Raw genomic sequence first — 13,504 nt, 5'->3', positions numbered from 1 at the left:
TCAGGGGCGGGACTCTGCATTCTCCTCTGTTCTGGAGTGAGTGGTCCTCTTGCTCCTCATTCAGGGTCCTCATCGTGATGCCTGACCAGACCCAGGACTCCAGCCTCCACTGCCCTGAAGCTGTGCTCCTCAGCACAAAGGCATTACCTTCTTGGGAATTCTGAATTGGAAGTCAGGATGAACCAGATCTGTCCAAAGCTGTTGGGGTCTTCTGAGGAGCAGGACTTTACAAGGCCCCACTCTTCTGGAGTCAGTGGACCCTCAGTCCTAACTCAGGTTTCTTACCTTGACTTCAGGTAGCATATGGGACTCCACCCTCCCTACTGTCTGTCTGCCAGCCTCAGGCCAAGGCTTTCACCTTCCTGAGACACCAGAAGGGGAGATAAGAGACCTATTCCCTGGCTACCCCTGCCGGGGGCCTCTGTGTGGTCCCCTTTGTTTTGGGGAGTCCACTCATCGGCACCCAGTGTCCTCACCCTGAAGCAAATTAAGGCCTGCTAGGATCTCCTACTTGGGCAGAATTGGAGATGCTGCCACAAGACCAAGGAACTCACCTCCCTGAGAACCTCTCCACCCTTGCCCCGGAGGAAAAGAAGGGGTACCTTCAGACAGGCAGCTCTGCGCATGGCCACACAAGGGAGAAAGCAGGGTAGACTTTGTGGGGCCCCCTTCTGTTCTAAGGTCCTCACCTTGAGTAAGTATCAGAGGCTGGGACTCCTCCCTCCACTGACCTGAGGACACAGCTCTTAAACCAAGGCTTTTATGTCCCTGAGAAACTTGAAGAGTAAATGAGGAGATGCTGATCTTTTCAGGGTATCTGACATTGCATATGTAGAAGACCCCATTGTCACCGAAAATTTTTCTTTTTATTTATACCATTCACTTATTCAGTGTTACTGTATTCCAAAACAGTGCTTTGGGAACAGGGCCCCTTTTATCCCATGAGATACATTTTGGAGTGGTGAGAAGAAAAATGAATTAAAAGACATAAGGTCTGGCTTAGGCTGGGAGGAGTGGAAGAGTGTAGGCTCTAGACTATTCCAGACCAGGGGACTAGACCCAGCAAGGTCACTTAATCAGTCTTGTGAACTTGAGACACCTGCAAGTTATTCACCTGTAAAGGGAGTCTGCTAAATCCTGTCCTGCGTGAATGTTGGAATGTTCTGTACTACATGTAAAGCAGTGGCATACTCATTATGCAATATTGGGTTTTTGATGAATGGCAGTTATGATATGATTATTATGAACCCCCAAAATACCACCCTCCCATCAGAGGTTATTTTTAATCCAGTAGGTAGCAGAGAATATGCAGTGCACTAGGGCAAAAGAAACAAATACTCACAAATGAGCTAAATCAAAGTATCTTTTATTTCTACCAAAAGAAAGTTTAAACGAAGTAAGGCAAACCACGAGTTAAATGGCTTTTACTCTCTGTTTTCTCCATTTTTTGTTTCTAAATATTTTCTGTGGTCGCCTTTCACATTTCCATGACAATGTCTATTGCAGTGCCATGTTTTCTATTTCTGGATCATACAGAAAATATAGATGGTTCGTGAATTCCTTTTACATGTACCAAAACTGTAACTTTAGAACTCTTTAAACAGCAGTAAATATGCAAGCAATGTCATTCACGAATTCATATTCTTAAGAAAACACACTATTACAAGAAAAAAACATTGGAAAAAACCTAAATAAATCAATCAATTATATATAGAAGTTACTAGTTTAAAACAGGAAGGTAAATAAGATCTATACTTTGTTCCCTCCACCCCTACTACTCTGCACTATTTAGGAGCCTGACTGCTCTCTTCCAAAACAAAGTGAGCAAACTGCCCGCGGCCTCCCCCGCTACATGTGGGAGGAGCTGCGGGCCTTGGCCCTGGAAGGGGTCTGCCCTCTGCAACAGCTGCAGCCCTGGCCGCGGCTCTCTCTTCCTCATCTTTCAGAGCCTCCTCATAGAGATCTGGTAAGGCACTGGGGACGGTACCGATGATCTTGGCCACAAACTCCAGCACTTTCATCTTGCTGGTTTCAGCGTGGGCTCTCGGGCCCCACAGGAACTCATAGCGCGGAGGATCGCTGTTGGGCACCTGGCGGTACGTCAGGTACTTCTGCTGCACGAAATCTTTGCTGATGAGCCTCCTGGGCTCCCCAGAGATCAAGTGCCTCATCCCAGCATAGAAAGCCAACTCACTGAGGAATTCCCAGATCTCCTCTTCGGTGGCACGGTTGCCCTTCTTGAAGATGAGGCCCAGGAGAATCATCAGGAGACCGGACATGGGCAGCCCCGACTCATCACTTGTACTTCCCTCGCTGGGAAGGGCCACATTGCTGATGAGGGCGTAGGAGTGACTGCTGGGGTCGACTTCCTTCAGCTCGAGGCCAAAGACCACCTGCATGATCTCAGAGGCTCTGCTGAGGATCTCAGGGAAGTGCTTCTCGTACTTCCTGTTGACAGCCTTCAGCAGTGCTGCCTGCAGGATGGGCTCCTTCGTCTTGTACTTCTCCAGCAGGAACTGCACCAACTTTCTGACCTTCCTGGTCAGAGGATCTCTGCGACTGCTGCGAATGGAAGGTGCTGCCTGGGAGGTACCTGCACTTTTCTCACCTTGGCTCTGGGCACCCTCTTCAGATCCTGGGCATGAAACCCCTTCATCACGAGAGGTAGTGGCTGGGGCTCCCTGAGGCTCCTGGCGAGTGCCAGCAGCAGGGGAGCTCGGGGGAGTGCCCGGAGAAACAGAAGCGGGGGAGGAGGGTGACTCTTCTACCTCTTCTGCCGCCGCCGCTGCTGCCGCCGCCTCAGTGGCCTGGGTACCCTTGAGACTCTGAGTCTCCCCCTGGGCCTGGTGGCGTTTCTTGCGGCCATGGCGCTTGCTCTTCCGGCCCCGAGGCATGATGACACAGGTCAGGGCCAGCAGGCGGGAGTTTGCGCAGGAAGGCAGGAAACGAGGGCACCTGGGGGAAGGACAAGGAGATGCTGTGAGCACCTTCAGCAGGGACATTCCTCCCTGGCTTTAACCAAGGCCGCCTCTGCAGGGTCCTTGAGGGCACTGCTCGAGGACCCACAGGGCTCCTGTTCTCCTGCTCAGCCTGTCCCCTGAGACCCCTGTGGAGGACGGTAGAGTGAGCCTTGGGCTACAGGCTGCCAGCCCTGCCTGGGCGGTACTGGGGTGACAGTGGGGGCTGGCAGGGGAGGTAGGTCTCCACGGTTCCCATTCAGAGTCAGGATGACAGCTGTTGCCAAGACTCCCCCCCACACACCCCCTCCCCTCTGCTGCTCTGAAGTTGACACCACCATCTTCCACGACACCCAGGAGGAGGAAAGGAGGGAGCGTTCAGCCCACCTCCGAAGGGTCCTGGGACCCTCCCTTCTGCTGCCTGGTGGCTGCCCCTTCAGAACAAAGCTCTAACCTCCCTCGGACCTGGCAGAGGAAATTACGGGCGGTCTCAGCCTGACAGTCCTTTCTTGGGAGTCTAAGGGTTGACAGGAGGGGACGGGCCATATTCTCTCTTGTCCCTTCTCTTCGGGGTGGGTGACTCCCTCAGTCCTCACTCGGGGTCCTCCCTGGACGGCCGGTGCAGCCTGGAGCTCCTCTCTTGCCCCGAGGGCCATCTGCTCGCACCAGTGCCGGCACCTCCTTGAGTCTCATTCGGAGGCGGTGAGGGTGACCACGCGGCCGCACGTGGCAGAGTTTTACCAGGCCTGCAGCGTGCGGCAGACAGGTCGAGGCCCTGTGGCTGGCGGCCCCACTGGCCCTCACTCAAGGGCTTGGGCTGACTCTTGGGAGTGCTTAGGGACGCGCCTTCTGCTGGCCTGCACCTCCCCTCTCAGACAGCAGCCCTCCCTCCTCCGTGTGTGGCCAGAAGGAAGCGGCTGACAACAGGGGAGGGGTTCTGAGGTGCCCTTGCGACGGGGAGGACGGTCCTCGCCCTGACTCCTCCCGTGCCCTGGAAATCCTCCCTCTGCTGACCTGCGGCCAGCCCCTGAGGACAAGGCCCCCTCCTCCCTGGGCCTCCCGCGTCTGTCCGTCCGTCCGCGTTCGCACTGAGGGAGCCCCTCAGTCTTTAGACCTGCCCGGAGGCTCCCAGGCCGACGTCAGGGGCGGGGTCCGCGTGGCCGCCATTCTGGGGTGTGGAGCCCCTTGGTCCCCACGAGGGTCCCGTCCTTCACGCCACAGGGCCTGGGGCGCTCCCTGTACTGAGCTGAGCCAGGGTCCACCAGCCTCAGAGCGAGGCCTTCCTTGCCCGAGACCCCGCGGGGGAAGCGGATGGACTTTGGGCCTAACAGCCAGGCCCGAGCCTCTGGGGCCGAGAGCAGGGGCGGGGTGGGCGGGGCCTGTGTGGCCGCCTCTTTTCGGAGGGAATGGGGATTGGGGGTGTCGGGGGCGTGTCCCCGCACTTCTAACTGGGGTCATCTCACACCTTGACACCTGACGAGACGTGGCACTCCTCCCGCGGTTCACCCTCGCTGGACGGCAGCTCTCAAAAATGGCGCGCCCCCACAGCGTGGTTAGGAGGACGTCACATCCGGTCATGTGCATCTGGGGTCCAGGAGGACAGCAGGGGCAGGGCCGGGCCACGGCGGGGCGGTACGGGGTCGGGGGGGGGGGTGGCCGGGGGGTGGTTGTTCCGGGGGAGCTTCCCGCAGACCTGGCACGAGGGCCTTCCATTGACTCTTGGCGGGTCCTGGGACATTTCCCTCTGCTGAGCTGAGTCAGCAGGCGTCACACCGTGGCTCTCATTTCTGTCGGCGCCCTCAGCCGGAAGTATCTGGGGCCCTGAGCCTCACAGCCATGCCTGGGTCCCCCGAGACTGACAGTGAGGGCTCTTTGGGGTCCCCTCTTCTGTGGTGGATGCTGCTCTCAATCCTCTCTCAGTGTCTTCTCTTGACTCCCTGTAGGTGCTGGGCTACCTCCCGTCTGCTGACCTGAGGCCAAGGCCTCACATCAAAGACATCAACTCCCTGAGACTGCTGGTGTGAAGTGCAGGCACATCTCATCTGGACAGTTCTGCCTCAGGGTTCCTGGAAATGGTTGTAGGAGGTGAGAATCTTGTGGGGTTCAGTGTTTTCAGTTAGGGAAGTTGCACTGAGTTCTATGAATCTTTCCTTTTTTTTTTTGGAATTTTATTTATTTTTTATACAGCAGGTTCTTATTAGTTATCCATTTTATACATGTTGGTGTATATATTTCAATCAGAGTCTCCCAATTCATACAACCACCACACCACCCCTCACCATTTCCCCCCTTGGCGTCCATACGTTTTTTCTCTACATCTTTGTCTTTATTTGTGCCCTGCAAACTGGTTCATCTGCACCATTTTTCTAGGTTCCATATATATGCATTAATATACGGTATTTGGTTTTCTCTTTCTGACTTACTTCACTCTGTATGACCGTCTCTAGATCCATCCATGTGTTTACAAATGACCCAGTTTTGTTCCTGTTTATTGCTGAGTAATATTTTATTATTTATATGTACCACATCTTATTTATCCATTCGTCTGTCGATGGGCATTTAGGTTGCTTCCATGATCTGGCTATTGTAAATGGTGCTGCAATGAACATTGGGGTGCGTGTGTCTTTTTGAATTATGGTTTTCTCTGGGTATATGCCCAGTAGTGGGATTCCTGGGTCAAATGGTAATTCTATGTTTAGTTTTTTAAGGAACCTCCATACTGTTCTCCATAGTGGCTGTATCAATTTACATTCCCAGCAACAGTGCAAGAGGGTTTCCTTTTCTCCACACCCTCGCCAGCATTTGTTGTTTGTAGATTTTCTGATGATGTGCATTCTAACTGGTTTCTTCCCTTTCCTAACTTTAGCTCTGGGGCCTCTCTTGCATGATATCAGTGTCATTAATCAAATTTTGTGGAATGAATTTTTTTGTTATATGAAATTACTGTGATATTTGCTGTTGTATTTCAATATTTTCTTTATATTTTTACAAATAAAAATTGCTTTTTATGTATATTGTATCAAATGTGATATTTGGATATATGGGTACAATGTGAAATGATTGCCAGAACGACAGTATTTATCATATCTCCTCCCATAGTTAACCATTTTTGTGTGTGTGGTGAGAAATCCCATCATTTTGAACAACATGGATGAACCTAGGAGGACATTATGCTAAGTGAAATAAACCGGACACAGGAAGACAAATATCACATGATCTAACTTATATGTGGTATCTAAAAAAGCAAAAGTTGAACTCCTAGTAACAGAGAGTAGAATCGTGATTACCAGAGCCTGGGGGGTTAGAGAGAAGCAGAGATACTGATCAAAGGGTACAGCTTTCAGTTATAAGATGAAAAAGTTCTGGAAACTTACTGTACAGCATGGTGACTCCTGTTAATTATAATGTATTATATACTTGAAATTTGCTGAAAGAAGAGATATCAAGTGTTCTCACTATTTTATTTCCATTCTTGCCGTATAGTCTATTAAGATGACCATTACAAAAAGCCCTGTCTTCACCAACAGAAGAAGTTTCAGGTGGTTATTAGGCCAGTCTCTGGACTCATATTACCTCAACCAACCAGATTTTGGTGCTGTTCTGATATTATCCCATAGTCCTGGAATAACCCAATAGTCCTGGCATGTGGGCTCTGAGGAGCTGCCTCAAGTTCCCTCAAGTTCAGTGAGGCAGTGGACATTCATCCACCCAGGGCACACTGGGAGAAACAAGGGCTAAACTTTAAAACCTTTGCTTCAAATGATCCTGTCTTCCCTAGACCTATCTCAACTGCCCTCACACAAGCCCTTGTTCAGTACAGACTTAGTACCCTCAGGGGTTGCTTATTATTGTTTTACTGTTAATGATGATATCCTTTTGTTTATTCCTTCTTTAGTTTTTCCAGGGTTGATTTGGGGCACAGGAGAGCGCACCTGGAGTTTGGTGGTCATCTTGGAAGCTACAGGTGCAGCACTAAAACTGTAAATAAGTTAAGGAGAATTGACATCTTTACAATATTCTGTTCCCCTGAATAAACATATTATACTGCTCTATTTGGGACATTTTTTTTTCTAACACTATCAGTAAATTTTTATAGTTGTCTTCATAAAGATCTTGTACAGTTTTGTAAGGTTTCATTTTAGGTACATTTTAGATATTGTTGCTGTTGTGAATGGGATTGTCCTTTACGTGTTCTAGTTAGTTATTGATTTTGTGTGACCAGGTTTCTGATTTTGCTGTAGTGATTTTCAATATACTAGGTTTTTGATGTTCCTTATACATTTGAATATTGTGTTTGCCTATTACTTTAGGTATTTTAATTATAAAATCATATTGGTACTATTATTGTTTCTTTTCATTATTCATATATTTAATTATTCTTGTTCTTGGCTGTGTCCTGCTATACATTCACATACAGGTTTGTGGTACCATACATCTGTGTGTTTTTCCAGACTTTATTGGGAATGCTTCTAATATTTCACATGTATATTTGCTGATGACTGTGATATGGGAATTCCATTCTTATAAGTTTGCTACAAGTTATTACCATTAATTTATGTTGAATTTTTATCAAAGCTTTTACTTTACCCCTGCACTTGATCAAATGCTTTTTCTCCCTTATCTGTTAGTATAGTGAATTCTGATTCATGTTTTCTAATGCGATTTCTTCTTTGCATTCCTTTGACACAGCCTACTTTTTCTTATTAATTCACCGCTACATTGCATGTGCTATGAAGTTATTTAAGACTTGTCTCTATATGAGTGAGCTTGACTCATGTTCTTTTTTCAGGGTATCCTTACCTTGTCTTTGTATCAAGGAGCGCTACCCCATTAGAGTGGATGAGTCATTTCCTATCTTTTGTATGGTTTGGAAGAGTTTACATAAAATTTTGATTGATTCCTCCTTCATTTGGTATAAGAAGCTTCCGGGAACATTTTGAGGGTTCCATGGGTTTTAACTACAGTTTTAGTTTTTATTGTTAGATTAAGTTTTTTGTTTCTTTATGGACCTATTTAGTCATTTATATTTTGCTAAAAAAATCTTCCATGTCAGTTGGATTTTTAAATTTAGAGGCATGCTATTTATAATAAAATCATGTTATTGAAATTCTTAAACAGACAACGGCACAGAGAATAGAATAATGAACCCAATATACCTGATACTCAACATCAACAGTCCTTAATAGAAAGACACTTGAAGATGAAGGTTTATTTATTGGTAACATTACTCCCAAGATGACACTGTGCATTTCCATTAGGAGATACATGATGTCTGTTATCTCCTTTGTGGTGATGTTGCCAGTCATTGAGGTTCATCACCCTCAGCCATTAATCCATTAGGGGCTGCAGAATGGTAACTCTAGCATTCCTTTGTGATTATTAGCTAAAAAATTCTCTAGGTAGAATTTTTTCCTTATCCACCATTTGTTATCCTGTTGTAAGGGTAAAAGTATTTATAGTGTTCTATTATAGCCTTTAAGTCTCTTCTGTAGGTATATCTTATAGAATTTTATTGAACTAATATCACTTATTTCTACTTCTTTCTTTTGTAATTGATAATAACTACAGAAAGTATTATGGAAATATTTTCAAAGAGCTGGCTTTCATTAAGTTGGCTTTACTGCCTTCTAATTCATCATTTCTGCATTTATCTTCATTATTTCCTACCTTCTAATTATTTGAATGTAATGTGCTATTGTTTCTATAGCTCTTGAATCATTTGAATGTTTTAAAATTTTTTTTCTGGTAAATGTATTTAAGGCTATAATATTCGAGTACCACTTGGACTATTTCTCACAGGTTATACTGTAGAGCTTTATGTGTAGTGCTTGAAATTTTTAAAAGTTGAATAAATCTCTCCATTATACTGTTAGAGTTTTTGAATATATATTTGTGTGTTTGTGTATACACACATATGTGACAGAGTTAAGTTTTTCTTAGGACTGAAAGGAGGCTTTCACATGAAAAAATAAATCAATAAAATTGGTCATCTGTAATTGGCCAACTGTTATCCAGGAAACAGAAATCACTCTATACAATTTGGAGAATTTAGTGTAGGAGATTGGTTACTTGAGAAGCCAACTGGGGAGAATTGAGCAAAACAATACTTCGCAACTTAAAAAGGCATTCCCGCCTCTAGGCTAGAGGAACAAAGAGAAAAAGTGTTACTGAGGTAAGTTGAAGCCACGGAGATAATGTGGCCATCGAAGGGAAACCACCTGCTTCAGAGAGGAAGAAGGTGAAGGATTCTGGGCACTTTGATCCTCCTGGGCTCTACTCTGCAGCTGTCACTCCTTGGTTTAACTGAGCTGGCATCCAGGTGTTGGAGAGCACAGAGCATGAGAAATGAGAGTCAGACATTTTATACTAAAGAGCAGAGCAGAAGAGTGAGGAATCGATTTGAGGGAGAATAAATCCACGGCTGGCATACCTTGTGGACAGATTAAATGAGAGAAAAATCATATCTAAATTGATACAGAATAGTGTTTTATAAAACTTATTCATTCATGTTAAAAGAAATGCTACCAGGCAAAGGATATCTTTGAAAGTAAAGGATATCTATGAAAACAAGAACAATAAATAAAAACAACGTATGAAATCAGTACAGTTATTTTTAAAAGTTGGTGGGTATAAAGTTAATATGTAAACATGCATTTTGTTTCTGCAGCAACAAACATGTGACCATGAAATTAAACAAAATATAACTTGTAAATTACTAAATAAAATACACATGCCTCATATAAAAATATATATAATAAAAAATTTAAAATATATAGCTATTAATAGAGAAATTAACAAAAACTTAAATAGGGAATTATCATATATTCATGGAGAGGAGCATTCAATATTGTAAACATGTTAATTCTCCCCAATTTTAATCTGTCGTGTATGGTAATACCCAGTCCTCCCAAGAGAAATTCAAGAGGTTTTGTATGTGAAGCTTGATAGCTTATTCTAAACTTTAAATTTATTTGCAAATGGCCAAGAAGAGTCAATATGCTCTTGATAAAGAAAACAAATATGAGGACTTACTCTACTAGATGTTAAGAATTACTTTTTTAAAAAACACTACAGTAATTAAAAATTTGTGTTATAAGTATCGATATAAGCAAATAGACCAACAGAACTGAATAGAATGTCCTAAAACACCCACTTATACATGGACCTTTGATTATTAAAACTGCCATTGCAGAGAAGCGGAGAAAGAACACTCTTTTTACTAAGGTGTGATAATGGAACAACTGTATATCCAAATTGAAAAATAATGCAACTGGAACACTCCCTCACACTAGACCCAAAATTCAATTTTGGAGACTACTAAAAACCTTCTTTTATATATATTATGGTAATTTTCAAAGTTGCATCCAGTTGAGGAGAGCAAAAAAACTTTGTATTTTCTATCAACTAGAGAGATACCAGCATTGTTCAACTAGGGCATCTGGAAGGAAAGGGCTGAAAGGAAAAGGGGACATCAGTCAACTGAGTAACAGAAGGACTGGGAATGATGTGAGCTGAAGAAGAAGAAGAAATGTCAGCTCCTTCTGAGAAATGGCAGCTCCTTCAATCCCCTTGTCCCCCGCTTAGTTGGCCTGGATACCATCTCGGGCTTTCACTTTCAAAGAAAAGTGCATGGGGATTTAGCACAGGCTTGGGAGAAAGCTACCTGGGCCAATGATCTGTTCATTCCATCTACCTCTACACCAGTCTCTCCACTGACCTGTCAATCGCTAGACTTTGAGGAAGCATAACCTGGACAGTAGTGTTATAGACATAGTGACCAGGGGATATAGTGCTGATTATAGACACACTGAAGAGAACCAAGAAGACATTAGTGACTCAGAGGCAGTCCCAGCTTGTCCACCTGTGATGGGGGCAGTGTCTCACCTTCTTCTCCACCAGAATGAGTGCTCCTGCTGTGGGGTGAGGAAATTGGGAGCCAGGGCCTCTCCCCTGCTCCCTTTTTTTTTTTTTCTTTTGCCCACGTGGAGGTATCCTGCAGATTCTGCTCTTTATCAGGGAGACTCTTTTGTAGAGGCTTACACTGGGGTTTAGAGTACTTAATGGTACAAGGGAGACATTTCTTTCCCTTGTTGTTGTCAGGGCTACTCTGAGTGGAGAGAGGTTGGGAAGCAGGGAGTGACCCTGATTCCACAACGGGCAGGCAGCTTTGCACAATCTCATTGTGAGAGCCTGCTTCTCTAGCAAGTGAACTAACACCACTCAGGGCAGGTTGTGCCCTGCAAATGTGTAAAAGAGGACTTTACATCATCTGAATGGTATTTGGAGCTCCAGTGGGAAAGACTTTAGGCCGACAGTCTATCCCGAAATGTGGAATAAGTCACCCAGATATAAATCCACAGGGTCATAAGCTGAGGGGAACTGGAGGAGGATGGGGACTAACCTGGTTATCTCATAGGTACATCTCAGCCCAGAACAAGGCCTGCCTTCACTTCAGCTCTACATACTTCCTTCCAGCTACCCTCAACTCTGACAGGAGTGAACAACTCCTACTTACTCAAATATTTCATGAACCTTTTTCTAACTGTTACCAGGTAACCACTTTAGGCTTGGAAACTTGGTACGTAAGGAATGAAGAAAGGCCAAAAGAAAGGGTTAATAGCTAGGTCAGTATAGTAGAGTATTCTTCTTGTATCCATTTTCTACTGCTGCTACATAGCAAATTAGTGCCAATTTAACATGATAAATGAACACAAATTTATTATCTCACAGTTTCTATGTGTAAGAAGTCCAGGTAGAACTCAACTGTTGTGTCTGCTTTAGAGTCTCACCTAGCTGCAATCAACATGTCAGTTGAGCTATGTTCTTATCTAAAGGCTCAACTAGAGAAAAATCCCAGCTGACTCACTTTGTTGGCAATGGTGCTAAGAAATGTTGGGTTTGTTGTTGTTGCTGGCTGTTGCTTAGAGGCCAGCCTCAGTTCCTAAACACAATTCCATGACACGTGGCTCATTCCATACTGGCCATTTCCATAGGTCTCCAAAGACCTGTCCAACATGACAGATCTTTTCTTCAAGGTCACCAGCATAGCAAGAGCATTTCTGCTAGCAAAATGGAGTTTTATATAATGTCCACAGTCAGGGAAGTACCATCTCCCCTTTGACAGACATAAGGGCAAATACAAATTTAAAATAAGGAAGAAGTAGAAATATTAAATCATTATGTTGTACACCTGAAACTAATAAAATGTTATATGTCAATTATACCTCAATAAAAATAAAATAAGAAATTTTTTTTCCCCAGGGCAAAAAAGAAACGAAACTCCCCCCACTTCCCTGTTTTTTAGAGCATGTACTTTAAAAAACTTGTAAATTCTTTCTCTGCCTCATTGAGATCTATGTAAATCTTTTAAAAGCTAAATAAGCCTCTCGCCAGTTTTACAACCCAGGAGTGTTTTTCTCAAGTAACTGGGAGCCACCTCTTTGAAATATAAGTATCAAGGAAGTTAGCACCCCATCTCCTAGACTCCATAAGAGTTTAACTTTGACCTGCCTCCAAGTTGTAAAAAAAACTGCCTCCTTTCACAAAGGTATAAGTTTATTTTTCCTTTGGATAAAGGCAATTATCTAACAAAGAGGGCAGCCCCAATTACCAGATAAATTTAGGATGAAGTATGTGTAATACATGGAGCTGTCAGGTCCTCTTACTTGAGGAACAGTTATCCTTATCTTGAGAACATGGGTGTAATGGGTTGTATTTGTTTGGTGGTATAAAAGGGTGAGCTGTCTTTCTGTCTTCACAATCTTTGTAGCAGATTGCCTGTGATGAGTGTCACATTCTGGTTTAATTCTTATTAAATAATAAAACTGTTTTCTTTCTTTCCTATATTTTGCAGAAAGGCATTTGTTAGTTGGCAGGAGAGTTTGTTTCTAATAAATGACCCCAAGAAATCTGGCAATGAGGACAAGACTTCCGTAAGTTCCTGAATCAAGTGAATCAGCAGAAGTTCTGTAGATACACAACAGTCAGGTAAGAGATTTAAATGATAAAGTCTTCCTTCTAGCTCTGTGCCCTTTTGGATTATTTGTCAGAAAAACCAACCTCGTCAAATTCAAGATTTTACTATAAACTATGCATGGTAATATGGGCTCTAAAATCCCATCAGGATCACCATCAGCTTTGATGATGGAAAAATATGGGAAGCCACTTCTTTCTCTTTACTAGGTACTAGCTCTGTCACATTAGAGATGGTATACCTGTAAGAATCTAGTCTTGCAGTGGCCTGAGGATGCTTTCTTTAATTTGGATAAAGCAACATATTTTCAGAGGTTCTCAGAAGGGCCTCATCTCAGCCAAATGAATTATTAGTATTTATGGGATTAATATCATTCCTACAGGAAAATTAAATATAAGTTGGATAGCCAGGAGGAAAACCTGAGAAAAATGGAGGAAATTAGAGAATTATAGGCACTGTCTCTGTCACAGAACCCTCCTCCTTTCCCTGATGTCCCAACTCTCTCTGCTCCCCTGCTTCTCTCTTTTTTTTTTTTTTTTTTTTTGTGTGTGTGTGGTACGCGGGCCTCTCACTG

At 44.2% G+C, this 13,504-nt stretch overlaps 1 protein-coding gene across 1 annotated transcript; it reads right to left on the bottom strand.

The window, feature by feature from the left end:
• Positions 1 to 1,784: 1,784 nt before the first annotated feature.
• LOC101271163 (melanoma-associated antigen B4-like) lies at positions 1,785 to 2,894 on the bottom strand. The gene has a single exon (XM_004284925.1). It carries the CDS (start codon positions 2,892 to 2,894, stop codon positions 1,785 to 1,787), a length of 1,110 nt encoding a protein of 369 aa, XP_004284973.1.
• Between the last annotated feature and the right edge of the window lie 10,610 nt (positions 2,895 to 13,504).

The sequence above is a fragment of the Orcinus orca genome, chromosome X, assembly GCF_937001465.1.
Source record: "Orcinus orca chromosome X, mOrcOrc1.1, whole genome shotgun sequence".
In the NCBI taxonomy this organism is placed as follows: Eukaryota; Metazoa; Chordata; class Mammalia; order Artiodactyla; family Delphinidae; genus Orcinus; species Orcinus orca.
This window is presented reverse-complemented; position numbering and strand designations above follow the sequence as displayed.

Coding starts and splice junctions, on each gene's coding strand:
- LOC101271163 (XM_004284925.1), bottom strand. CDS start 2,894: ATGCCTCGGGGCCGGAAGAGCAAGCGCCATGGCCGCAAGAAACGCCAC.